This window comes from Lolium perenne, chromosome 5 (assembly GCF_019359855.2).
Source record: "Lolium perenne isolate Kyuss_39 chromosome 5, Kyuss_2.0, whole genome shotgun sequence".
In the NCBI taxonomy this organism is placed as follows: domain Eukaryota; kingdom Viridiplantae; phylum Streptophyta; class Magnoliopsida; order Poales; family Poaceae; genus Lolium; species Lolium perenne.
This window is the reverse complement of record NC_067248.2, coordinates 139,174,242-139,202,043: the sequence shown is the minus strand read 5'-3', so window position 1 is coordinate 139,202,043 and position 27,802 is coordinate 139,174,242. Positions and strand designations below refer to the sequence as shown.

General features: G+C 43.9%; 1 protein-coding gene across 1 annotated transcript; it reads right to left on the bottom strand.

Annotated features, from left to right (window-relative positions):
• Positions 1–14,309: 14,309 nt before the first annotated feature.
• Positions 14,310–18,493, bottom strand: LOC127300054 (BTB/POZ domain-containing protein At3g08570). The gene is made up of 4 exons (XM_051330132.1): positions 18,274–18,493; positions 17,373–17,439; positions 15,408–16,553; positions 14,310–15,062 (listed from the first exon to the last, which is right to left on the bottom strand). Exons 1-4 carry the CDS (start codon positions 18,363–18,365, stop codon positions 14,472–14,474), a joined length of 1,896 nt encoding a protein of 631 aa, XP_051186092.1. The 5' UTR covers positions 18,366–18,493; the 3' UTR covers positions 14,310–14,471.
• Positions 18,494–27,802: the final 9,309 nt, after the last annotated feature.

Below are 27,802 nucleotides of genomic sequence, written 5' to 3'. Positions count from 1 at the left end.
GTTTCTTCGACAAGTGCTATAAAGGGCTGAGAGTAATATGGAAGACGATGTTCCCTTTGAACGCGGTCCCTCCCACGCTGTTGACTTTAATGTCAGAATTTAGTAACGCCAAGAAGATCCGAAGCTTGGTTCGAGCACAACTTCTTGCAGGAGCTAGATTTACACTTGCCCTCATCCTTGTACGTTATCCTTCGGCAAACCTGCTGATGTCTACGCACGCTTCTATTCCCGTAGACAGTGTTGGGCCTCCAAGAGCAGAGGTTTGTAGAACAGCAGCAAGTTTCCCTTAAGTGAATCACCCAAGTTTTATCGAACTCAGGGAGGTAGAGGTCAAAGATATCCCTCTCAAGCAACCCTGCAATTACGATAGAAGAAGTCTCTTGTGTCCCCAACACACCTAATACACTTGTCAGATGTATAGGTGCACTAGTTCGGCAAAGAGATAGTGAAATACAAGTAATATGGATGATTGTAAGTAGTAATTGCAATCTGAAATAAATATGGCAGCAAGCAAACATGTAACAGAACTTGTTGGAAACGGTGTTTCAATGCTTAGAAACAAGGCCTAGGGATCATACTTTCACTAGTGGGCACTCTCAACATTGATCACATAACTGAATAAATAAATGCTACTTTCTACACTCTCTTGTTGGATAACAAACACCATTCATTGTGTAGGGCTACAAAAGCACACCTCAAGCCGGAGTAAACAAGCTCCACAACATCCGGAGTTCATATTAAAGTAACCTCTAGAGTGCATAATAGAACGTTGCAATTTAGACCGAGTACTAACATAGCATACACACTGTCAACAATAGCTATGAAAGGGGGAATAGATCGCATCAATACTATCATAGTAATAGTTAACTTCATAATCTACAAGAGATTACAATCATAACCTACGCCAAGTACTACATGATGCACACACTATCAACATTACATCATGGAGGAGGAATAGACTACTTTAATAACATCACTAGAGTAGCACATAGATTAATAGTGATACAAAGCTCATGATCACATAAAGATCACACCATGGGAGAGAGAGATGAACCACATAGCTACCGGTAGAGCCCTTAGCCTCGGGGGAGAACTACTCCCTCCTCATCATGGGAGACAGCAACGGCGATGAAGATGGCGGTGGTGTCGATGGAGATGACTCCGGGGGCAATTCCCCGTCCCGGCGGCGTGCCGGAACAGAGACTTCTGTCCCCCGAAACGGATTTTCGCGATGGCGGCGGCGTCCCTGGAGTCTTTCTGGAGTTTCGTCAATTGGTATCGAAGTTTTAGGTCACGAGGGCTATATGGGCGAAGAGGCGGAGTCGGAAGGGCCACGGGGCTCCCTCCCCATAGGCCGGCGCGGCCAGGGAGCCACCCGCGCGGCCCTATGGTCTGGGGGCTCTGGGCCTCCTCTCCGGCTCCCCTTCGGTGTCCTGGTCCGTCTCGGTGAAATATGATGTTTGGTCTTTGTTTTGTCGAATTCCGAGAATATTGCCCGAACAGCCTTTCTTGAACCAAAAACAGGAGAAAACGGGAACTGGCACTGTGGCATCTTGTTAATAGGTTAGTTCCGGAAAATGCATAATAATGACATAAAGTGTGTATAAAACATGTGAGTATCATCATAAAAGTAGCATGGAACATAAGAAATTATAGATACGTTTGAGACGTATCAAGCATCCCCAAACTTAGTTCCTATTCGCCCTCGAGTAGGTAAACGATAACAAGGATAATTTCTGAAGTGACATGCTATCATAATCTTGATCAATACTATTGTAAAGCATATGAGATGAATGAAGTGATTCGAAGCAATGGTAAAGATAATGATTAAACAAATGAATCATATAGCAAAGACTTTTCATGAATAGTACTTTCAAGACAAGCATCAATAAGTCTTGCATAAGAGTTAACTCATAAAGCAATAAATTCTTAGTAGAAAGTTTTGAAGCAACACAAAGGAAGATATAAGTTTCAGCAGTTGCTTTCAACTTCAACATGTATATCTCAGGGATAATTGTCAACACAAAGTAATATGATGAATGCAAATAAGCAAGTATGTAGGAATCAATGCACACAGTTGACACAAGTGTTTGCTTCTAAGATAGAAAGAAGTAGGTGAACTGACTCAACAAAAAGTAAAAGAAAGGCCCTTCGCAGAGGGAAGCATGGATTACTATTTTTGTGCTAGATCTTTTCATTTTGAAAACATAGAAACAATTTTGTCAACGGTAGTAATAATTCATATGTGTTATGCATAAGACATCCTATAAGTTGCAAGCCTCATGCATAGAATACCAATAGTGCTCGCACCTTGTCCTAATTAGCTTGGATTTACATGGATTATCATTGCATAACATATTTTTCAACCAAGTGTCACAAAGGGGTACCTCTATGCCGCCTGTACAAAGGTCTAAGGAGAAAGTTCGCATTGGATTTCTCGCTTTTGATTATTCTCAACTTAGACATCCATACCGGGACAACATAGAAAACAGATAATGGACTCCTCTTTAATGCATAAGCATTCAACAACAAATAATATTCTCATAAGAGATTGAGGATTAATGTCCAAACTGAAACTTCCACCATGATACATGGCTTTAGTTAGCGGCCCAATGTTCTTCTCTAACAATATGCATACTCAAACCATTTGATCATGATAAATCACCCTTACTTTAGACAAGACGAACATGCATAGCAACTCACATGATATTCAACAAGGTGTAATAGTTGATGGCGTCCCCAGAAACATGGTTACCGCTCAACAAGTAACTTATAAGAGATAAGATACATAATTACATATTCAATACCACAATAGTTTTTAAGCTATTTTCCCATGAGCTATATATTGCAAAGACAAAGAATGGAATTTTAAAGATAGCACTCAAGTAATTTACTTTGGAATGGCAGAGAAATACCATGTAGTAGGTAGGTATGGTGGACACAAATGGCATAGTTTTTGGCTCAAGGATTTGGATGCACGAGAAGTATTCCCTCTCAATACAAGGCTTTGGCTAGCAAGGTTGATTGAAGCAAACACAAGTATGAACCGGTACAGCAAAACTTACATAAGAACATATTGCAAGCATTATAACACTCTACATTGTCTTCCTTGTTGTTCAAACACCTCACCAGAAAATATCTAGACTCTAGAGAGACCAATCATGAAAACCAAATTTTAACAAGCTCTATGGTAGTTCTTCATTAATAGGTGCAAAGTACATGATGCAAGAGCTTAAACATGATCTATTTGAGCACAACAATTGCCAAGTATCAAATTATTCAAGACAATATACCAATTACCACATGAAGCATTTTCTGTTTCCAACCAAATAACAATGAATGAAGCGGCTTTCAACCTTCGCCATGAACATTAAAAGTAAAGCTAAGAACACCAGTGTTCATATGAACGAGCGGAGCGTGTCTCTCTCCCACATAAGCATGAATTTATTCAGAGAATGAAAATAACAAAATGAAAATAAAAGCACACAGACGCTCCAAGTAAAGTACATAAGATGTGACGGAATAAAAATATAGTTTCACTAGAGGTGACCTGATAAGTTGTCGATGAAGAAGGGGATGCCTTGGGCATCCCCAAGCTTAGATTCTTGAGTCTTCTTGAAATATGCAGGGATGAACCACGGGGGCATCCCCAAGCTTAGACTTTTCACTCTTCTTGATCATATTGTATCATCATCCTCTCTTGACCCTTGAAAACTTCCTCCACACCAAACTCAAAACAAACTCATTAGAGGGTTAGTGCATAATCAAAAATTCACATATTCAGAGGTGACATAATCATTCTTAACACTTCTGGACATTGTACAAAGCTACTGAAAGTTAATGGAACAACGAAATCCATCCAACATAGTAAAATAGGCAATGCGAAATAAAAGGCAGAATCTGTCAAAATAGAACAGTCCGTAAAGACGAATTTTTCTGGGGCACTTAACTTGCTCAGATGAAAAAGCTCAAATTGAATGAAAGTTGTGTACATATCTGAGGATCACGCACGTAAATTGGCAGATTTTTTTGAATTACCTACAGACGGGGCTACTCAATTTCGTGACAGCAAGAAATCTGTTTCTGCGCAGTAATCCAAATCTAGTATCAACCCTACTATCAAAGACTTTACTTGGCACAACAATGCAAATAAAGTAAAGATAAGGAGAGGTTGCTACAGTAGTAACAACTTCCAAGACACAACAAAACAGTAGCAAAATAAAAACATGGGTTATCTCCCAAGAAGTGCTTTCTTTATAGCCATTAAGATGGGCTCAGTAATTTTAATGATGCTCACATAAGGATGAGAGTTGAAGCAAAGAGAGCATCAAAAAGCAAGTATGAAACAAATTTAAGCCTAACCCACTTCCTATGAAAAGGAATCTTGTAAATAAACAAGTCATGTAAGCATAACGCAACAAGCATAGAAATGCAACACAAGCGCAACTTCAAGATTCTCAACATAAAGAGGGGAAACTTAATATTATTAAGATGCATATAACCAGGTTTCCCTCTCTCATAATAGCTTTCAGTAGCATCATGAACAAAATCAACAATATAACTATCACATAAAGCATTCTTATCATGAGTCTCATGCATAAAAGTATCATTAATTTTGGCATAAGAAGAATTCCTCTCATTAATAGTAATTGGAGCAAGATCATTATCAAGAATTTGAACATGGTAAACAAGTTGCATACTAAGGGAATTGTTTTTGGCAATCCCATCATAACTATGACAAGTTTCATAAGGATAATTATAACCTATGTCATAGCATTCTTTATAATAATTGTCAAAGGTTGGAGGCATAGTGTCATCATAAGAAATAGAATAGTTATCTTCCACAGTATGTCCATCTGTAACCTTACCATCATTGTTACTAGAAGGAGATGTATCAAGCATATGATCATCAGTATCAAAAGGATTTTCAAACACCTCATCCCCAAGCTTAGAGCTTTCTATATCATTATGGGAAGAAGCATGGATAGTACTAATACTATGGTAATTATTAACATCATCATTTTCAGAATTAGTTTCCCAGAGATTTTCAATATCAAAAGTAGTGTGCTCTTTCAAATCATGATCACTAATGTAGGTAAAGGGCATAGGAAGATCATTGTACTCAGATTCATTATCATAATAATCATTAGGAGCAACATACTTACGGTTACCTATCGTTATCTCATACACACGGGGATATGATGTTACCTCTTTCTTTTTATTCCCCCTCTTCTTCTTCTTCTTCTTCTTCGTTCCCTTCTTCTTGTTCTTTTCCTTCTCCTTGTTCCCTTCTTTAGGAGGAAGAGGCTTGAAGGGAGGCTTCTCCACAAAACCTGATTTATTTCCAGAAACAATAGAAGAAACTTGGGAGGATTCCTCCTTTTCATTAATAAGTTTAAAACACACAGCGGTCCTATCATATTTTTGCAAAGTGTCATCTTCTAAAATATTCTGTATGTAAGTATTTGTATGGAAATTATTAATGCAATAAGAAAGACACCCATGCAGGACATCATCAATATCAAGATCACTCATATGTAACAAAGAGATTTTTCTTGATAACTCTTCACACTTCAAAAATAAAGTAAGTTCATCATGCTGATTAGGAGTGATTTCATCATCACAATACAAATTTGCAGCACTCATGGGGTTCGAATTATCATTGGAGGAGCATTGAAAATTAAAATGACCCACTCTATGGCAAAGTTCACAAATAAAAGGATAGAGGGCACAAAAAATTTCACCAAGATCATCTAGAGCCCTAGACCACTTTCTAGTTTTTTCATTCCTATGATGGATACAATATTCATCTCCGATTTGATTAATTCCACAAGGTCTATGCATTCCACAAAAATTAACATGCTTATAAGAAGTTTGGGTATGTCTATTGCAATCATTAATAACAATTTTATTTTCCATGCAAGTGTCTTTAAAAGGTTCATGATGCATGTACCAATTTTCTTTAAGAACATTAATATGAGAAGCAAAGGCCCTATAGTAATCGACCATAATTTGAGGATCAAGACCATATTTAGCACTAAGCTCTTGAAAATCAACAGTTTCGATGAAAGACTTAATGCATTCATATTCATAGTTTATACCTGATTCTTTACCTTTGTCGTTCTCCCAATCTTCAGCGTTCTCCTGAATCCGATCAAGAAGGTCCCTTTTAAACTATTCTTTATTGCGCGTGAATGATCCAGAACAAGTAGTATCCAGCAAGGTTTTATCTTGAAAAGAAAGTCTTGCATAGAAATTATCAATGATGATATTACCAGGAAGCTCATGAATGGGGCATTTGAGCATTAAAGACTTCAATCTCCCCCATGCTTGGGCAATACTCTCTCCATCATGAGGCCAGAAATTATATATGCGATTCCGGTCTTTGTGAATTTCACTTGGAGGATAGAATTTAGAATAAAATAGAGGCACAATATCCTTCCAATCAAGAGAATCCCCATTATTCAGCAATTGATACCAATGCGGCGCTTTACCGGACAGCGACATAGAGAATAGTTTCTTCCTCACTTCATCCATAGAGATACCTGCACACTTGAATAACCCGCATAATTCATGCAAAAACAGTAAATGATCTCCAGGATGGATAGTTCCATCCCCTTCATAGCGGTTATCCATAACACGTTCAATAATTTTCATGGGTATCTTGAAAGCAATACTTTCAGTAGGTGGATTTAAAATATCACAAGCATCATTAGAGTTATCGCATATGGGAGATAAAGTATTATCAGAGCAAATTTTCTCCCCTAAAGATGGGACGCTAAAAAGATCGTAAAAACTAGCTTCCCCAAGCTTAGACTTCTCCATAGCATTAGCAGTAATTGCGTTCATACTAATAACATTGCTACTACCATGCAAATAAGGTTCCATAGGTTTTTTAATTTTTGCATCACACAATTCATGTCTTAACTCAGGAAATAGATTAAAAAGCTCACTGTTGTTTTCCATTATGCCTAACTAGTGAAAAATAAAAACAAGAAACAAAAAGATGCAATTGCAGGATCTAAAGGAAATAGCTTCGAGCACTCACACACCGGCAACAGTGCTAGGAAATAGCTTAGTAGTCGGAGGATGTGAATACCTTTTACCTTACCTCCCCAGCAACGGCGCCAGAAAATAGCTTGATGTCTACGCACGCTTCTATTCCTGTAGACAGTGTTGGGCCTCCAAGAGCAGAGGTTTGTAGAACAGCAGCAAGTTTCCCTTAAGTGAATCACCCAAGGTTTATCGAACTCAGGGAGCTAGAGGTCAAAGATATCCCTCTCAAGCCACCCTGCAATTACAATAGAAGAAGTCTCTTGTGTCCCCAACACACCTAATACACTTTTCAGATGTATAGGTGCACTAGTTCGGCGAAGAGATAGTGAAATACAAGTAATATGGATGATTGTAAGTAGTAATTGCAATCTGAAATAAATATGGCAGCAAGCAAACATGTAACAGAACTTGTTGGAAACGGTGTTTCAATGCTTAGAAACAAGGCCTACGGATCATACTTTCACTAGTGGACACTCTCAACATTGATCACATAACTGAATAAATAAATGCTACTTTCTACACTCTCTTGTTGGATAACAAACACCATTCATTGTGTAGGGCTACAAAAGCACACCTCAAGCCGGAGTAAACAAGCTCCACAACATCCGGAGTTCATATTAAAGTAACCTCTAGAGTGCATAATAGACCGTTGCAATTTAGACCGAGTACTAACATAGCATACACACTGTCAACAATAGCTATGAAAGGGGGAATAGATTGCATCAATACTATCATAGTAATAGTTAACTTCATAATCTACAAGAGATTACAATCATAACCTACGCCAAGTACTACTTGATGCACACACTGTCAACATTACATCATGGAGGAGGAATAGACTACTTTAATAACATCACTAGAGTAGCACATAGATTAATAGTGATACAAAGCTCATGATCACATAAAGATCACACCATGGGAGAGAGAGATGAACCACATAGCTACTGGTAGAGCCCTCAGCCTCGGGGGAGAACTACTCCCTCCTCATCATGGGAGACAGCAACGGCGATGAAGATGGCGGTGGTGTCGATGGAGATGACTCCGGGGGAAATTCCCCGTCCCGGCGGCGTGCCGGAACAGAGACTTCTGTCCCCCGAAATGGAGTTTCGCGATGGCGACAGCGTCCCTGGAGTCTTTCTGAATTGGTGTCGAAGTTTTAGGTCACGAGGGCTTATATGGGAGAAGAGGCGGAGTCGGAAGGGCCACGGGGCTCCCTCCCCATAGGCCGGCGCGGCCAGGGAGCCACCCGCGCGGCCCTATGGTCTGGGGGCCCTGGGCCTCCTCTCCGGCTCCCTTTGGTGTCCTGGTCCGTCTCGGTGAAATATGATGTTTGGTCTTTGTTTCGTCAAATTCCGAGAATATTGCCCGAACAACCTTTCTGGAACCAAAAACAGCAGAAAACAGGAACTGGCACTGTGGCATCTTGTTAATAGGTTAGTTCCGGAAAATGCATAATAATGACATAAAGTGTGTATAAAACATGTGAGTATCATCATAAAAGTAGCATGAAACATAAGAAATTATAGATACGTTTGAGACGTATCACCTGCTGACAATTGCCAATGCGGTAGGCGGTTTGGAGCCGCTTTACCCGAAGGTGGGCCTACCTGCCGCCATTATTGTCGAAAGGCTTGAGGGAACCTCGATGGCATCCGAAGAAAAGGAAATTCCACAAGAGTAATTCAGAGTCATGTCCCTATTGTATATAGAAGACTTGGTTACTTACTACATCCGAGTGTTTGTATGATTATGGTTAAACTATTTTTATCGGTAGGTGCATATATATGCGCCTTTAACATGTTAATGCCGTTGGCAAATTTTGAAGGAGCAAATCTTAATTACTCGTTTTAGCGTATGTGTGTTTATCGGTCAGCAAATTATTTGAGTGATCAGCTCATGTTGCGGGTCTTGCTAAACCCGTTCTATGTGCAACTTTGCTTTCAACCGATTCATGTCTTGACATCAGCTCCTGAATATATCGGTAGCACTAGTTCTTTCGATGACTCCGTCGCTCTTTGGTACTTCCATAATTATAGTACCGAGCGTGGGTCGTTAGTGTACGTGTTTCATGATCCTTGCTATTTGCGGCACTCTTTGAGGCATCTATAGCAAAGGAAAAGAGCAGGATCCCCGTTGATTTTATATCATAGCACTCGTAATTTCAGAGGCTTTTTTAGAGTGCAATCTCTGGGCGTGTTTTTCATCGCACCAATGTTCGCTGAAATATGCAAACAAGGTTCATGATGATGTGGTTCGGGTGTCCCGAATTACTGCAATGTTTCAAAGAAACAAAACTTAAGTTTTCATTAATAAAGTAAGCAAAAAACTAAGGGGCAAAAAAGAGCCCTGCCGAAAAGAGAAAAACTAAATGCTATCCACCCTTTTAAGCAAGAGGAGGGTTCTTCTTATCTTCGAGCTTGTCCCTCGCGTAAGCGGTTTTGGAAGCGTCACTGGTTTCACCAGGACTCCTGGCGGTGATTTCCAGGGTTTTGTTTTCTTCTATGACTGCCGTGCCATCAGCTGCCAAAATTTTTACGGTTGGAGCTTCGAGAGCAAGATCGGCTGGCTTCTTCTTCATCTTCCTGACGCGTTCATCTTCCTTGTTATCGTGTGCCGACAATTTTGAGGGGAGATCGAAAGCTTCCTGTCTTAGCCCAAACTTTGCAGCGATCCTCTGAAACTCGCGATCACAATTATTCGAGCGTGAGAAACTTCTAGACTGTGATGTTTGTCCCATTGTTCCCAGGCATTTTCAGCTTGAGGTATGCGTAATGTGGCACAGCCATGAACTTAGCATAAGCTGATCTTCCGAGTATAGCATGGTACTGCGGTTCCCAGATTACGACTTCAAACTCGATCTTTTCCTTCCTGAAGTTGTCGGGTTTGCCAAAGACAACGTTCAAGTAAACTTTGCCAAGAGAGTACACCGGTAAGGTGGGGAGAATCCCATGGAAACAGGTGTCTATTTCTTCTAGCATCCTCATTGTGATCCCCATACTTTTGATCGTGTCGAGGAATATCAGGTTTAATCCGCTTCCACCGTCCATGAAAACTTAGCTCATCTTGAACCCTCCGATTTGCGCCTCAACTACTAAGGCAGCGTGCCCTGGTTTTGGTATTGTCATCGGATGATCCGCTCTGCTGAACATAATGCTCTGAGATGACCATTCGATATATTCAGGAATGTTGGCCATAATGCTTTCCGCCAGATTGATCTCTTGGGTGAGCTTCTTCATCTCCCTTCTCGAAACAACGGTCATGTGGATCATGCTCATCTACCCACGTGGTGGCGGAAAGGACTCGTTGGGGTTGTGAGGCTGAACCTGTTGGACCTGGTGCTGAGGGGGAGGCGGCGGTGGTGTTGGCTGTTGCTGCTGAATCAGCTTCTGCATCTCGATGAACTGTCGACAATCTCTGAGCATGTGACTTGACTTCTTCTTATTGTCTTTAGAATCGATGTACGCGTGCAGGTAGCAAGGAGCGTTTATCTGCTCAGCGAAGGGTAACACGGGGGTCCTCTGTGGCCGCGGTTTGTAGTTGCCCCGGTTGTCGTCCCGTTGATCGTCTCGCCTGTCATCGTACCGATCGTCCTGCCGATCGGAATATCCTGCGGCTACCAGGTTGCTGTCATCGTAACTGCGGTCTTTTATTTTCTTGCGGCGGTCCCTTCGTCCACCCGAATCGTGCTTCGGTTGATCGTCGTCTTCATCGTCACTGCGTTGTCGTGGTCTTCGTACGTTGTCTCCGCCATCAGCCAAGATGTTGGCGATTTCCATTAACTTGGTTATGGTCTTCGGCTTCTTGCGCCCAAGTTCCTCTATGAAGGCATCAATTTCTCTGTCAACGGAAACATCTTCAACAGCGTTCAGGAGTTTGGTGAATCTTCCGATGTATGCGTGCATCGACTCCTTCTGCTTTTGTTGGCAATGCCGTAAATGTTCGATCCCAACAGGCCTCTTGTAAGTTGCTTGGAAATTCGCGACGAAAGCGTCTACCAGGTCATCCCACGATTTTATGGAACCCTTCAGCAGGCCTCTCACCAAGCTCGTGTCGAATCTTTTAGGTAAAGCTGCAAACACTGCATTGCTGCTATCTGATTTCTTTTGTGCAGGATCATAGTCTGCAGGTAATCGTCTATCCATGACCTCGGCTCCTGCTGTCCATCGTACTTAGCAGCGATAGTGGGGGTAGGTTTGAATTTTTGGGGCGGCATCGTCTCACGGATCTTGTAGCTCAAGCAATCAGCTCCCCTTAATTCGCCGTCGTACTCTTGGCTTTCGTCTGAGGCATCGCTATCGTACTCTTCCCTAGCGGCGCACCGTCGCCTGGCTTTGTCGATTCTACTCTGGGTGATTTCGTCTCGAGCATCCCTTGAGCGATGCTTTGAACCGCTGGCTTGGAGCACAGTCTTCTCCTTTCGTGGGACCAGGTTATCTCCCAAGATTGCGAGGCTTTCTAAGGCTCCCCGGTGAGCTTGAGCCATAGAACCTTCGGGTCGTTGGTTGATGAGGTATGCCGCGAGGTTGGCAGTTGCTCCCTCGACGGTTTTTGGTCTTAGCATACCCGCAGTGTCCGTGGTCATGAAGGACTTGGACAGGTTTGAAGTTATTTCCCTAGCATCGTCTTCTGACAGCCTGGATAGCCTCGATCGGTGCTTCCCCACACCTTGACTACTTTGGGAAGCACTTCCTCGCGAGCCCCTTCGTCGTTCACTAGATTGTTCTGCAGCGAATAGACGTTTCTCGAGGGTGGCTTGCTCTTTTGATAGACGCTCCCGATTTTTCTCCAATATAGAGCGATAGGCATTGAGGGTTCCAACCAAAGTTCCGGCGTGGAGCGATGTGTTATTAAGCACGGCTGCCCTGGCTGCTGCCCACTCTTCCTCCGCGATGGTGTAGTCGCTATTGTTGGTACTGGCACTGTTTTCAAAGCTTAGCCGCCTGCTGGAGCTAGGGATATGATCTCCATCTCCCCTATTCCTTGCGTTTCCTATGTTATTGGCGGCATAGACTTGGTGGTGCGCCACTTTCCAGGTGACCTCCTTGATAACGCTGTCGACATTGTCCTCTCCCGATGAATACTGGGCACTGCAGATGAACGGTGTGTCACTCGATCCCAACCCGTGCCTGGTGTCGCAGTTTAGGCAGTAGTACGAGGTCATCTATGATGGCACGGGGTTATCGGATCCAACCGACATCGAAGACGTCGACCGAGGGGTCGACGACGGGGTAGAATTCGTCGAGTCTGTCAAACCTGCCGAAAGGTCGACTGATGATGACATGATCGATCCTGCAGCTGATGGAGGCGATTTCCTTGCTGATCTGGGGGGGGCGAGCGGTTCCAGCAGACGTAAGACTCCTTCCGCGTTGACATTGTAGTGGACACTCCCGAACGCGTCATCTCCATGTTTCCTTGTAGATTCGAGAAAGTCGAGCGAGAAGAGCTGTTGTGCTGGGTGAACTCGTAGGAGCCGAATCGGATCGGACTTCCTAAGATTGGCGATGATGATGGCGTCGACGAAGCTGCCGACGACATGGCTGGATCTTCCGATGACGGATCTTGTGCCAACAGGGTTCCCACAGACGGCGCCAATTGTCGAGGATACTCCTCGACAATGCCCTCCGATTGGGGCTTAGGGTTGATGGAATCCTTTAGACTAACACGAGACATCGGTTAACAGACAAGCGGGGAGAACGATTTACCCAGGTTCGGGGCCCTCGATGAGGTAAAATCCTTACGTCATGCCTGTCTGATCTTGATTATGAAAATATCGGGTTACAATAGGGTGCCGAAGGTTTCGGCTGTGGTACGACTAGGTTACAAAAGACCTAGCTCTAAACTTTCCTTGTTCGGTTCCTCTTCGTCTTGTTCTTCAAGGAATCTTCTTCGGCACCGCCGTAGTGGCCCACCTTGCCATCGGGTGTCTTCATAGGCCTCCAGTTGGGTCGTACAGGATAGGGCAATACCAGTTACCCGAAGGGTAATGCCCACGTCACCCGAGTTTACTTTCCTTTGTGATAGCCATCGAGTTTGAAGTATTTATTATATCTTGCTATCACTTGTTGTTTTGTGCCTATCTTTCTTAGCTCTAGTTGTTGTTATTGGACTTAGTTGAGCCTAGTATATTTAGGGTTTGTGCTCGTAAATAAATATTAGTTTAATTCTGCATTCTTAAGCGCCAAATCCGTAAGAGTTTTTAAAACGCCTATTCACCCCCCCCCCCCCCCCTCCTCTAGGCGACATCTCGTCCTTTCAGGTTTTCTACGCATGAATGAAATGCACGCCTCTAATTTCTAGTTCCAAATGCTGGGGTGTTACAGTGCCTTCTCAAAATAATTCCTTCCACAAGGCCATTTAGCACAACCAATTAATGTCAAACCTTGATTTTCATCGTGAAAGATAAGACTCCATACTCCTCTTGTTCCGCCACCCCTGCTTTCCGATGTTGTTGCTGCAAGACAAGAAACACCAAGCAAAGTCCTCTTCACCACGAATACTCAGTTCACCAATACTAGACCTCAGACCTCAGCCGCCATAACATTCTTCGCAACTGTATTCTTCATGGAAATCGAAAATCAGCATGTCACATGATGGCAACAGACAGCAAAGATTCACGTCATTTCCTCCTGAAGCCGCACGACTAAATCACATCCGATCCAGCAATCTACAGGCATGAGGCATCCAAAGAAGAATGCCAGCGAGGCCTTCCGGAACTAGTCACCGGCCTAATAAATGAAGGTCGACATCAAGCAGAACATCGTGTTGGTGTGAGCAGAACTAGGCAGATCGGCAGGCCCCCACGCCATCGCCCGCTGGCTCAACAGCAGACCGGATCTCCACGGGCATCGCCACCACCACCCGCACCACACGGGGATGAGGGGTTAAGCCATACCGATTCCCCCGAGCCTGGCGTCATGCCACCCTTGTTGCCGCATCGATCGCCAAGGTCGCCAAAGAAGTCTGGGGCCACTGCCACATCGTCCATCTCCTCGGACGAGCCGCACCGTCCACGACCGCTGCAAAGTTCCACCATGCAACGAGTAGGAGGCCCCCTCTACCACCAGACGCGCTCGGAGATGAGAGCCCGCGACCACCATCTACCAGAAGGGGCTTTGCTCACCGGGTTCTTCCGGTGAGAGTGGGGACATGTGAACGAGGAGAAGTGAGGGGCGGCGGCTAGGGATTCGCCCGAGCCGCGGGGGAGGGGGGGTGGGGGGCTAGGAGGGGGGCGAGGATTTTTTTGGTCTCAGCTCTTGATCAGCATTTGCCATATCTCAGCTAGAAAACTTTGTTGCAATCCACTGGCATCAAGTATACATGCAACTTAGCTAGTAGCTACATACGGCCATACGGGAGTACATTCTAGGTACGGAGTACTATGTTTCCCGCGTAAAGAAATTTCTAGCTAGCTAGGCCTAGGCGTATGTCACCGACGTCTTCTTCCTCCTCCGGCTCTTCCCTTCCGAGCACTGCGAGCTCGCCGTCGCCCGCGAGCTCTTCTTCCTCCTCTCCCCGGACGGGCCGAACATGGCCATCCGCCCGATCCCCCTCGATATCGACGCCAGGAACGCGCGGCCGTGCTCCCCGGGGCGGCCGTCCCGCATCCCCTGCTTCATCATCCCCTGCTCCCTCTCCAGCTCCGTCAGCCGCACCCGCATCCGCGACACCTCCAGCTTCAGCTCCCGGTTCTCCCGCCGCAGCGACGCGTAGCTGTCCGCCGCGCCCGCGGCGCGCGGCGACACGCACGAGCTCGGCACGCCGCTGCCGCTCATCGGCATCGTGATCCGCTGGGAGAAGGAGCAGTATTCGCCGCCGCCGGAGTGGCCGTGCCCACCGGAGAAGGACGATTTGAGGCGGAGCTGCTCGAAGTAGAGCACGCGCACCACCATCTGCATCGGGAGACGGTCGTTCTGCGCAGCGTGGCTCGACGCGTCCTGCGACAGCTTCTGGCAGTCGATCAGCTTGCATAGCTTCTTGCACTCTGACTCCGTCAGAGATGGGTGTGCCTGAGCGATCACAAATAAATGCAGTGTTTTCAGGTGCAACACTTTATTCAAATCAAAATGTAAAAGTTATAGTACTTATTGTGTAGATCATCACACTTTTATCTACATATATTTTTCCAACTCTGATGGCAAATTCATAATCAGAAGTTGCTCCATCAAATTCAGAAGTTGGCAACACAAAACCACCAAAGTTATACACATCATCACATTTTTATTTGAAGATATCATGATGTCTCTGTTGGCAAACAGATGATTAGGAATTGCTTCCTCAAATTCAGAAGTTGGCAATACACAACTACCATTCTACTAAAAAGTGCCGTTGTGATATAGTGCAGTGTTTTATACCTTTAGGTATATGTCGATGGCTCGGTACAGTCCGTCGTCAACAATACGAGCATAATCCGGCAACAATTCGATGAGAGTCATGAACTTCTGCAGTTTCAGGTAAGGATCTGGTGCTATTTCTGCAAGATAACCATCCATTAGTCTTCCGACCTTCAGCACCGAGCTGTGGCTCGGAGACTTGAGCCCATCGGACTCGTATCCGCAGGGTGACGAGTCTCCCGAATCATCCTCCTCAATCCTTTGCAAGAAGTTCACCAATATGCGATGGACAGTGTCGACGTCGAACATGGAGTCACTCGTTTGCATCGACGGGATGAGAAGATCATCAAGCGATGCCATCTCGAGATGGAGGCCGATCCTTTTCTCGACCTCAATCCTGTAATCTAGTCCTGCGTCAACCTCTATTGCCATTCTCAGCATGCCGAACAAGAACAAAAGGGTAACAGCTGTGATCTTCTCAGTTGCCATCAAGTTGATGAGAGTCTCCACAATCACTCTTTGGTTGTCTCCAACAAGTGGACCAGAATCCCACACGTGCCGCCTTTCGATGCATTTCAGAGCCGTTTGCGCATAGTGCACGATGGAAGTGCCAATGCTCTCTGGCCTCACCCCACTTCTCCTCATCGCAGCGATAACTCGCTGATAGTAGTCGATTCTTAGAGCAGAAAGATCCTCAACCCACCAGTCCTGGCAGTGCATCCGCAACTTCCCGGATCCCGCATCACATTCCAAGTGAGCCAGGCCTGAAACCAGCTGCTCCTTGCTTGCATTCATCGCAATTGCATCTACACACCTATCGACAAATCCAACTTCCTCCACCATTGGATCCAAGCCATCGCACGCACAAAGAACTTCCAAGGATTTCTCAAGGTTCTTCACTACAAGATCATTCAGATACATTTCTGTCCGAACGATGAGGTTCTCGTCTTGATAGTCTTCTGTCATTTCCAAATATTCTGCAATGCACCGGAGATGAGCTACATTGACTGTAGTTATCTCAAAGTTACTCCCATAACAGAACTTGGCAGCAAGTTCAAATGCTAATGCTCCCCCTGGTACATTTACAAGCTCCAGTTTTGAGAGATCTGGATCCTTGGAGTCAGCTACCATTCTTCGTATTCTTCCGCACCGAGAGACTAAAGGAAACTGCAAAATAAGTACAACTCGACTGATGAAGCTTATTATTTAGCATCAGTGCATGCAATATACATGGATTATGCCGAAAGAAGTATTCATTCCTAATATATACAAGAAACATACTGAAGATAAAAACCAATCCTCCAATCTTTCAATTAGTTATTCTGCTTTATCAAAAAAAAATTCTAATTCCCTTATATCCTCTAGCCTCTCGATGATAACTGATTACTAAATAACAAAATAAAAGGCTGCATGCATCAATCAATGCAGAGGCCACGGCTCTTTTGCCCTTTTGGAAAAAAACATACTCCTCTAGCCTCTCGGATGGCTTGAAGTCCATTAATCCAAGACCACAACATACATTGGACTGGTACTTCCACAATTTGCAATGCTGTTACATCTTCAAGAATTTTCTTCCCATGAACACCAACTTGTTTGGGTTTCACCTCTAGCCTACCCTAACTTGTTTGGGAATAAAGGCTTTGTTGTTGTTGTTGTTGTTGTTATTGTTGTTGTTGTTGTTGTTGTTGTTGTTGTTTGTTGTTTGTTGTTGTACATTACTATACATTATTTAGCATATGTAATTTAATTCTTCATATTTTCAAATATAACTACTTCACTTCAGTCAGTGTTGATTAATGGTTATTTTATTTAGAAATTGTTAATGGAGAAGTAGCACACCACGAAATGTGATTGGCTTAAAATTATTTAGACAAGATTCTGTCATGAAGTAGGTGTGACTGAAAATGATTTCGAATGAAAAATAAAACAGTGTTGGAAAAAGGAAAGAAAATGGCAACTATAAATAAAATTAAGTAGACGAGGCACCTTATGGAGTAGAAAGGATTGGCCATCCACCAACACCGTTATATCCCCAGCAACATCTGAAAATATCCTGCACAGTGATGTTCCAGAAGCGTTAATAAACAAAGATTTCCATTTGATGCAAGTAACAGCAAGCATAATGATTTTTAGACTAGTTCACTATGCTTGGAGTGTCTAAAGATGGAAAACTTGAACTTGAAGTAACTATCCCTTCTTTCTGAGGAACTGTCACAATGTCATGTAATAGGTGCATTTTCTTACAGTTCAGTGAGAAGATATAATTCAGGTTTTGGTTCCGAATCAGTACTCGATGAAAGACTTCAGATAAAATTAAAATAAACTGCAAAAAGGGACCAGTACAAAACCAATCCATCGGAGTTCATGGTGGTAGTACATGAAGTCTGCTGTACAAGAATCTTCTGCCTGAACTTATTCAGAAACTGCTGAGGTATCCAGGTGGTATGTACTCGCAGGAGGGGCCTGAATCTAGCTAAAATCATGTGAGATCCAAGACAAGTGTGCATTCATTTTGTTAACCCCAGGACCATCTCCTGGTAATAATAATCCTCTGAGGATCTCCAGAAAGAACATTGTCAGGGCAGCATGAGCTTCCTTTTTTTTTAAAAAAAGGAAAAACCACAATTGGTTTCTTCAGTTTATCAAACGGTGCTTCAGGTGTCATTTTTTCCTGTCGTCTGAAACCCATGAAATCATTCGGACCTTGTTCTAAACCGCCAAGGATTCTGAATTTCTGACCCCAAAGAAAGAAAGAAAATCCCCAAGGACCACTGCGCATTCGCGTCTTCTGCGGCTAGAACTTGAACCGCGGCAAAGTGGCAAACCCGACCTCGGAGAAGAAATCAACAGAAATCGGCAAAGAAGAGATGGGATGCGAGGCATTTACCTCCTGCTCATAGGGTTGCAGAAGCGCGGCGAGGGGGCGGCGGAGAGCTTGGCGGAGAAAGGGAACCCGGCGTTGTCGCCGGCCAGCCCCATTGCTGGACCTCCTTCTTGCGAAACCGATGCTACCTACCAGCACTGCCTCTTGTCGGTGAAGGTGAGCGAAAAAAGAGGCAAAGCTCGGAATGATGAACAATAGAGACGTGAGACGTCCCACACAAAGAGGAAGATATTCAATGACAAACATTCCAAATTTCTTAGTTTGATTGTCCCCTTTCCGTTTTCACGTGGCACTCTCTGACAATTTGCTAACACGCCCCTCCTCTCTTCTCTTTTTTTCTTTAGTGCAGCCCTTTCTCGAGGAGCAAAAGATTATGTTTGAAGATCAGGACGCAAATTCAGACCTCTGCGTGAGACACCTGACTTTGACATGACGAAACGGTTAAATTTTAGCAGAAACCGCAAAGTTTCCCCTTGCTAGTGTTGAAATGTTTTTATGATCTTGAAGCCAGTTAGGCTAGGTAGACAGAGCTACAAGGTGCTACTAGGAATAATGTTATATGTCAAGGTGCAAAGCGACAGAAGTGTTTCTCAGAAACTCTTCAACAGGAAGGAGCTAGATGACAGAGTATTGTGTCTTCGGTTTAGGGGATTAGCTTAGCTGAGAAAGTGACACTGATGATAGAGGAATAGTTGGGTGACTAGGGGACAAAGGCTGGTCTACTGTCAGCTTGTGGGTGCTCAAACAGAGACCTGATCCTGTGTGGCCATTGCTTATGGGTTTAGCCCATGTTGCCATGTTTGGTTATTCCTAAAGTGGTGTGCTTTGGCTTTTCTCTTCTACGACAATTTAAATTTTATGTTATCAATAAGTTAAATAAATAAAAATAGTGTTGTGTGATATAATTAAACAAAGGATTACACTATAAATAATTATATGCGCATTGGTCGGTAAGAGAAGATATTCAACTAGACCGGGGGTCTCAACCTCCTTTTCAAAAAAAAAAAAGGAATTGAGTCGGTCATTAATAATATATTACATACATCATAGCAGGCGTAAACCTCATGATAGAAGTTGTATCGTCTCTAAGAACAACCAGTAACGGCCGTGTTATTGTCTATGTATGTAACATTGCTGTTTCTGATAGAGTGCAATAGGTTTATCACTATAACAACATCAAAACTTGTTATCAATAGAATGCTTCATGTAATAGTACTTGCCTGAGAATTCCATGTGAATATTATTTTTTTATAATTGATGCCTTATTACTTACAAGGTTTAAATAATACCTGGCCTTGGCTTAACTAAGATCTTCATGTGAATATTCATATTGATACATATTTTTAGATGCACCAAAAAGATCGAGAACAAGTTAGTAGCGTTATTCAGTTTGCAGGAATCACGTCAATCACTCGCTTTCCATCGAGGCTCAAACCAAGGATGATGAGTTTAATCAACCTTCTATTAGAGTTGCTAGGGTTCTTTAATAACTTTGAAAACATGAGGAAGAACATTCCCCTTCTCCAATTACTTAATCGTTATTTATTTTTATTTTTTATAAAAATATTACTGATATTAATAATCATCAACAGTAATACAAATGCCCAAAAAGTAATAAAAATTATAAATATGTACTCAGGCCACTTTTTTGCGGAAAAGGCATAAAGCCATATATTATCTGAAACCAGCCCTTACAAGAACATCCTTACAAAAAGAAATAAAACACAAGTCATTGAAAAGAAATAAAACACAAGTCATTGAAAGTTCGGCACCATCTTCTTTCAGTATCCCTCGACAACGCGCCATGAGCAAAGCTCGATGCCGCCTCTGGCCTCGAGCGCAGCAAAGCTCGTGTTGGAGAAATCTTGAAAAAAATCAGGCGTAGAAGCATCGGCCGAGAAGTCGTCGACGTAGACCAGAAGATGCTGGTGACCACGATCTCGAGAGATCTCCTTCCCTAAGAAGCTAGTACCGAGAAGGGCCAAGAGATAATCCCAGCTCCGACCAGACGGAGATCAGGGCGGACCTAGAGCATGAACTACCCGGTGTCCTCCAAGTGACCATACACAATTTTTCAGTTTAAGTTGGGGTGTCACACACTCTAAATACATGCACTCTATAGAAGAAAATGGCTTTGGACCTGGTGTCCTGTGACCCCTGGTACGTGAACGTAGGTCCGCCCCTGACGGAGATGGGGGACACCAAACTCGTAAGTTTTCTCGTAAGTTCCCCAACAAATCCGTACTGAGCTTCATCAGGTGGAGGCGGAACTTGAGGACACCAATACGATGCGAAATCATCCCCTCTACTGAACGATGTCGTTGTAGACAAAACTTTAACACGCCAGACCTAGTGTCCGACGATCGACTCCAAACTTCAACCCGTCGAAGCTCCTCCATGAAAGAACAACGATTCGGGGCGGGCTGAAGGACCTTTATTCTCGTCGCCGCTGATGCCCCTAAATCGAAGACGGAGAACTCGAACATCCTACGAAACCGGTCATCCTGATCCGAGATTCCCCCACCCTCCAGTCGTCGGAGCGGCCATCGGAGGACAGGGGAACTAGCGGCGGAGGTGCCTGCATCCAAGGGTCAATAGATCGCTTAGGTACTTAGACCACCTAATGATGACTATAGATAATAGCACCTGTCGAAGAAGCGCCATGGTCCACCACAGCTCCAAGGCCCCAAGGCGCAACATGGTCGTTTATTATTGTCTAAACAATATACACAATGTAATTAGGAGTACCTCTAAAGTCTACAAAGAGCCGCAATATTAGGATACAAATTGTAGGTGGTAGTAAATCCATGAACATGGAAAACATAGTCGCAGTGTATAAAATATTGTGGAGAGTGGAGTCGGGTGGAAGGCTGTCGGTGCAGCTGGAATGATTTTGATGCTCCTTGCTCGGGCTGCCTGTCTTGTCCACCCCACGCCACAATGGACACCACTTTACTTTTGCAGAGAGGAGAAAGAGAGCTGCCTCGGAGTTTGCTCCACCACGAGAAAGCCACAAGAATGCTGCCGCTCACACTCCATTGCACTTGTAGCTGGTCAGACGCACAAGCGAGCTCATGAGCTTTGCAGGGCTGATGCGTGTACAGTGAGAAGTTGCGTTTTGTGTTCGTGCAAGCAAAACTTGATCTGCCTTGAACTCATGAAGGATATCCGCGGCATTATGATGCAATCAGTGGCGTTTGGGCGTGTATTATTCGAAGCTTTGAGCTGAGGTTTGTACTGCTTTTTGTGGGGTGAAAGGGGATGAGAGAAAGAACACGTAGGGGCACGTATCCAAACGGCAGCAAAAGCTTGAGCTGTTTCCGCTGCGATGCTTTTCATTTTCCTTTTTGTTTTGAAAACTATGTCGACAAGACGATATTTGTGTGTCTTTCTACATTTCTACTAGTGAAATGTAGCGCAAGAGATCACGTGGCATGTGTAGGGTTTAATTTTTCCGGTTTTATTTATATGGTTTTTTCTCGGTAGAATTTCCTAAAAAATATTTTTGAGGATTATTACATTTGCTCGCTTTTATCAACTCCACTAAGTTTTTCCAAAAAAAAGGAGGTTAAAACCCTGGTCTCTGGATTAAAATGATGCATGTAGCCTTCTTTAGCATTAAATTTGATGTAAGGCAACGATGTCAATATCATCAACAAGTAGATTACATAACATATATAACTACTGCCGAACCTTTACAAGATAAAACAAAATCAACAGCTACAACTTCTTCTCCCGCAAATGCCTTCAAGAAGAAAACATGCCTTCGCGCCATCGTCACCACATCCGGCTAAAATAGCACGAACAAAAAAAATTCATCCTGATTGCTGAGACCAACCAAGGAAGGACAGCAGGTGGAGAATGATGCAAGAAACAAAAGCTTGAGGTGTTTTCACTGTGATGCTTTTCGGTTTCCCTTTTGTTTCGAAAACTATGTACAAACGCTTGGTGTGTCTTTTCTTTTCGAACTTCAAACCAGCTTTATTAGCTAGCAATAAGACTTACATCATCCAAAAGAATTTGAAGTAAAAATTCAGTAGAGGTATCAAACCAAGCATTCGTAGGTGCTCTACGTGAGTAGCTAGCCAATTCATGTGCAGCCTCGTTTGCTGGAGGAGAAGTCTTGCGCCATGCCATAACATTCTTCATAAGCAAACAGCAATCGGGCCAAGCAAGTGGTCGATCTCCAGCCTTCATCAATTCAATGACCTCCATGGTTTCAAAATCAACAACAAGACCACATCCCTTGGGCAAGCGAAAGACTCAACCGGAGAGCTATTGCTTCTTTTTTTTTTAAACGGAGGCAAAATCTTTGCCTCATCAATTAATTAAGAAAAGAGTGTTATGTTTTTAGGAGAAAATCAGACGAAAACCAACAACAGGGCTAAGCTCACACAAACCACACACCCACTCACAACCAAACCTAATAAAGACCAGAACAACAAGACCGCACCCATTTTACCCAAGACAAGGGACCCCATGACGACACGAATGAACTTCAAACACGACACTTCAACACCGCGCCGACATTGGCAGGCCATGACATTGCAGGGCACCCATCAATCAACCGCGGATGCAGGGTAGGTAGCAGCCAAGGTGGCAAGAAAATCGTAAACCTCTCTAGCGACGATAGCTCCGGGTACCGTTGCCAACAAACTTGACCTAGCAACCTCATCACCAATAGAAATCACATGCCCACCGGACTCAAGCGAGAGAGAGAGAGAGAGACATCAACGTCAACTATACCACTCTTCTCAAAGCCAAGTGTCTCACTCGGCGGAGAAGCCACAACCAAGATCCCGTGCGAGTTGGACCTCACTTCCTCGACGGAAGGAGGCATAACCACACCACTACTCAACTCCGTGAGCTCAGGCAGCACAGATGAATCTCCACACAACTCATGTAGCACTGGTGTGATCTCAACCACAGATGACTTGTGCTCACCGGAGTCAAACAGAAACGAAGCCTGCAAGGTGGCGAGCTCCTGCCCACCAGAAGAACACGCCGTCGTCGGCTCCAAAGGAACATCAACGTGTGTCAACAACAGCCTGATACCTGCCACCTCTTCATGATTGGGGCGAGACGCCTCCTCGACGCAGTTACCAACCAACTGAGCAAGCTCCAAACGCAGGAAGGCAAACTAGCACTGAATGTCAGAGCCGAAACATGTGTCGACGTTGAACTCCACGCAACACCTATTGCTTTCTAGTGAAATAGCTAGTATATCGCAAGAGGATCGTGTGGTTCTGATTTAACTTGTGTGGTTTTATTTTTATTTTTGGCCAAAAGGTTTACGAATCTATTAATATAGTGATCAATGGTAATATTACAAAGATAGCAAGAGGTAATAAAAAAATACAAATATGTCCTTGGACTTTTTTTTCTTGGTAGAATATTCCCGAAACATCGCTTTTTTGACGATTATTCCCTTTTTCTCACATTTAATATGTAATATGGTTTATTAGCTATGGTTATGGACACTGAGAACATGAGTTAAGCGTCCTTTACCTAAAAAAAGATCACGGAGACTATCTCTCGATCGGCAAGAAGATGAAGCCGATCAAGGCAAGCAGAGCACGCCGTGGAATGTAATAATCGTTGCTACAACAAGCAGCCAATGGCTGGAGCAAAATGTGGAAGAGGGGATGCAGAGAGCGTGACACGACGAGGCACAGAGCTCGATAAAAAGTGCAGACGGGACGAAAGTAGAGAACCATCATGGCAGCAGCGGCCAGTGACCCTAGCCCAGCAGCTCCTAGTGCCCCCTTGTCTCTCATCATCAACTTGCTACTCCCTCTATAATACTACACGTAATTTATTTTTCTTCAAGTTTGTCCTTCCTACTGCATTTCTCAAGGATGTTGAAGCCACTTCTTCCATTTTCAAACAATAAATGCAGCATAATTACACGGTAAGTAATATTTAAGTGAGAGCTTCTTGGACGATATAGCTATGGAGGGCAGAGATGCATGTATGCTCTGATTCAGGAAACTGTACATGTACGAATCTTCTTTACATGATGTGTGGTGTGGTGTGGACTGTGTGTATGCGTGCTATGTCTATGTTATGGTAAGATAAGATGATGCTTTAACCACGGGCATCTTGTAAATGGGGAGCTTTTACACCATGTGTGTGTGTCTCTTTGCATGTGGTCAAGATCGATCATGGAGTGGGAACCAAGATCGCGCTTTTGTTTTCTAGCTCAGGATCCAAGGCCAGCCACCCAGGGGCCACATGCATTTGCATTTGCTGTGGATTGGATAGGAGCTACTACTTTTTTCTCAAGATGAAGAGGATAGAGGAGGAGGATTGAGAGTCGATAGCAATTAGCAAAGTCCTTTATGGCCCAGGAACAAGTGTTGGGCTATGTGTGGAGAGACAGCTCACAAGTCTAAGATGGGTGAACTGTTGAGTGGTTTCAGATATGCACACAACCAGAAAAGAAAACGACCCAAGGGAAATTCGGTCCAGCCAAAAATAGTCCTCCTGGGCTCGAAACCTCCAACAGAGAGTTGACATTAGGGTATCTCCGGCACGACGCATTTTCATATCCGTTTGCGTTAGGTACGAACATAAAAATGTCCACATGTTCGCATGCGTTTGTTCCTTCTCCAGTGGCAGAGATGCATTTTTTTGACCGCATGCATAATTAGAAAGGAGAGAGAGGGAAAAGATTTCATTTGTGTGGCTAGGAATGGCCAGCACATAGGTCCTCTTTGCATTAAAGGAGGAGAGAGCAGGCCATGCACCCTAAATGGACGCAAACGGACGCGCGGATGCATCCGCACAGACGTATTCCTGGCGTATATTTGGTCCACGTTTGCGTCAGGACGGACGCTGCGGACGTTTTGCGTCTAGCCGCTGGAGCGCGTTTTTTGTCCGCGCAGACGCAAATGGACGAAAAGCATCCGTCTGCATCGTCCCGTTGGAGATACCCTTAATAAAATCCCGCATCCCCGACAGCCCGACACAAACATATCGACGCAGTTCATTTTGGTTCACCGGGTCACTAGGATATTGGTTCTAGTGAAAAAGACAGCTTATCCACTTGACGCAAACCAACCAAAGTTTCGCGATGGCCCATTCCCAACCCAAATTCAGGCTAGAAATAGTCGTCGCGAATACAACACGGACCGTTCGTGTGTCCTCCCTCTGTTGTCTTGGGCCCTCCAGGCAATGTCTGCATCCGCTTCGTCTTCTGCAAGTCAATGCTGGCGGGGCGACAACGATGTGGACTTTTGCGTCGTGATTAATGCCACTTGTTGCACCTTCTATGCGCCAGTGTTGGTGGGGCAGCGAGGACACCCGTGCCACCATCAATGCCTATACCGCTCGAAGGACATAGTCGACATTGATGGCGCGGAGCACGCCCGTGCTTTTTAGGATGTGGTCGCACTAGCCGTTTTTTCCACACCCGCGCCATTGCCACACCCACAGAGAAAGCAATGCCCCCTTCCCTAGAGAATCAAGCACGATCAATGGGCAAGTCTTGGCCATTCACGAAAACCCGGAACGACCAGGAGGCGGGGTCCTCGCATGAGGCGGCCGATGCAGGGATCCGGGTCGATGATACGTCCCCGTCGACGAGTGTCGCTATTCGTATGAGACGAGAACAACCGTGTCATGGTTCATGCCCGCAAGTTGGCTTTTGAACCCCAGAGAGTGCTGATGCTGCCAATGCATGGGAAGGGCGCGAACGACGCGATGAGATCCGCCGCCAGCAAGCCCTTCTCTCACCTGATTTAGTGGTCGACCAAGCGTTCGTGGCGGACGCATACACATGGGATACCCTCGGTTCGTGCGAGTTCAACGTGCAGTGCCACACCCGGTACGTACCCTGCCACAAGTAGGGCCCCTTGGTGGATATGGTCGAACCATGACCATGTCGTCTAGTACTCTAGCCACTCCTTGTCGAGAGCGCATGTACACTGCTTTAGTGCGTGTGGCAGCCCGCCGCACCCGCTCCTTAGTGGGCCGGCCTAGGTAAAGCTTTCTCCCGTTTTCTCTTTTTCTCTTTGCTTATTCAAAGAACTTTAAATTTAAAAAACTTTAGGGTTTTTTTTAGCAAAATGTAATCAGATTTGGAAAATGTTCAAACTAAAAATTACTACAAAAATTTTGTTAATTTTTTTCAAAATTTTTGCAAAATTAAAATTAAATTTATGCAAAAAGTATTTTTGCTCCAAATTTTTTTGTTCCTAATTTATTTGTTCAGAAACAAAATTCGTTGATTTTTTTATTCATAATCTTTTTTTTTCAGAAAAAATAATTCTCAAAAAAATACTTATATTTAAGAAAATGTTAATAAATAAATAAAACCATCCAAACCAGAAAGAACCGAAGAAACAGGAAAAAAAACCACGCAGAAACTTCGAAAAACCAGACTGAACCATTGCCATATGGTGGTAACGGCCCCATGTCGCTCTTTTTTTTTTACTACATACATGATTCACCATAACGTTAAGGTGGTTTGTAGATCGCTGATATCATGCTTTCCACAGGATGGCCCCATGTTGCTGTATTAGCATTGACGATGTATAGGTTTTTCCCTCCTTGTCAAATATAATCCAGTAACGGAGGAGCACAGCGCTGGCGCCAATTTGGGATGAAACAATGTGCGCGCCTTTGTGGACCGCTAGCTAACTGGGCTATTCGGCCTACAAGAGGCTTTACAGCCCAAATTGGTCGTGCACGATGATACATGGGCTAATTTGGCGCTCATTCCCCTAACGCCTTGTTTGGCACTATAATGCCCACTAAATCCTAAATTTCCACTTACTTCTAGAAACATGTATGGTACTTTCCTCCTTTCACAAATGTTGTCTGAGATTTGTCGAAATTTAGATCTACCTAGATACATTCAAATTTAGATCTACCCAGATACATCTAAACTTTTGACAAATCTCACACAACATTCATGAAAGGGAGAGAGTATTGAAGTATTAAACGAGTTTAATCTCCGCTTATCTCTTACTTTTCTCTAAATCTTATTGTATTTTTTCTTATCTTCCATACTCTATCATTACCTAGTGGATTGATGATGGGATTTTATCAAAATTGGGTGAAGGTAGGGGTTTCACCCAATATTCTAAGGATCATCCCCACTAATCTCCACGAATAATCTAATTTTAAATAAGACTTAAATGATAATGAGTATATTGCTAATGCAGATCGGGAGACTGTTGTTGAACTTGGCGTTTCCCTTCTTCAATTCCAATTACTTGTTGTTGGGTAGAGAAAAACGGAAGTACCGAAGAAACACTCCCAAGAGGGGGGAAAAATGGACAAATGTGTCTTGCACAAGGATGGTGGCATCAAGGGACACCAAACAAGGCTTAGGGCCCCTTTGACTGCAGGATTCTCAAACCACATGAAAATCAAAGGAACCGGGCGGCGTGTCCTCTTGAATCCTCAAGGTTTAGGAAACCAGGTATGTGTTTGATTGACACAAAAACAAAGAAATTCAAACATGAAGTTAGAGTGGATGGAAATTTTCCTTGAAAAGTGAGTACAACTGAATCCTTAGAAAAAA

Coding starts and splice junctions, on each gene's coding strand:
- LOC127300054 (XM_051330132.1), bottom strand. CDS start 18,365: ATGGGGCTGGCCGGCGACAACGCCGGGTTCCCTTTCTCCGCCAAGCTC. Junction 17,440..18,273: donor TGCAACCCTATGAGCAGGAG/GTAAATGCCTCG, acceptor ATCACTGTGCAG/GATATTTTCAGATGTTGCTG. Junction 15,063..15,407: donor CCATCGACATATACCTAAAG/GTATAAAACACT, acceptor GTGATCGCTCAG/GCACACCCATCTCTGACGGA.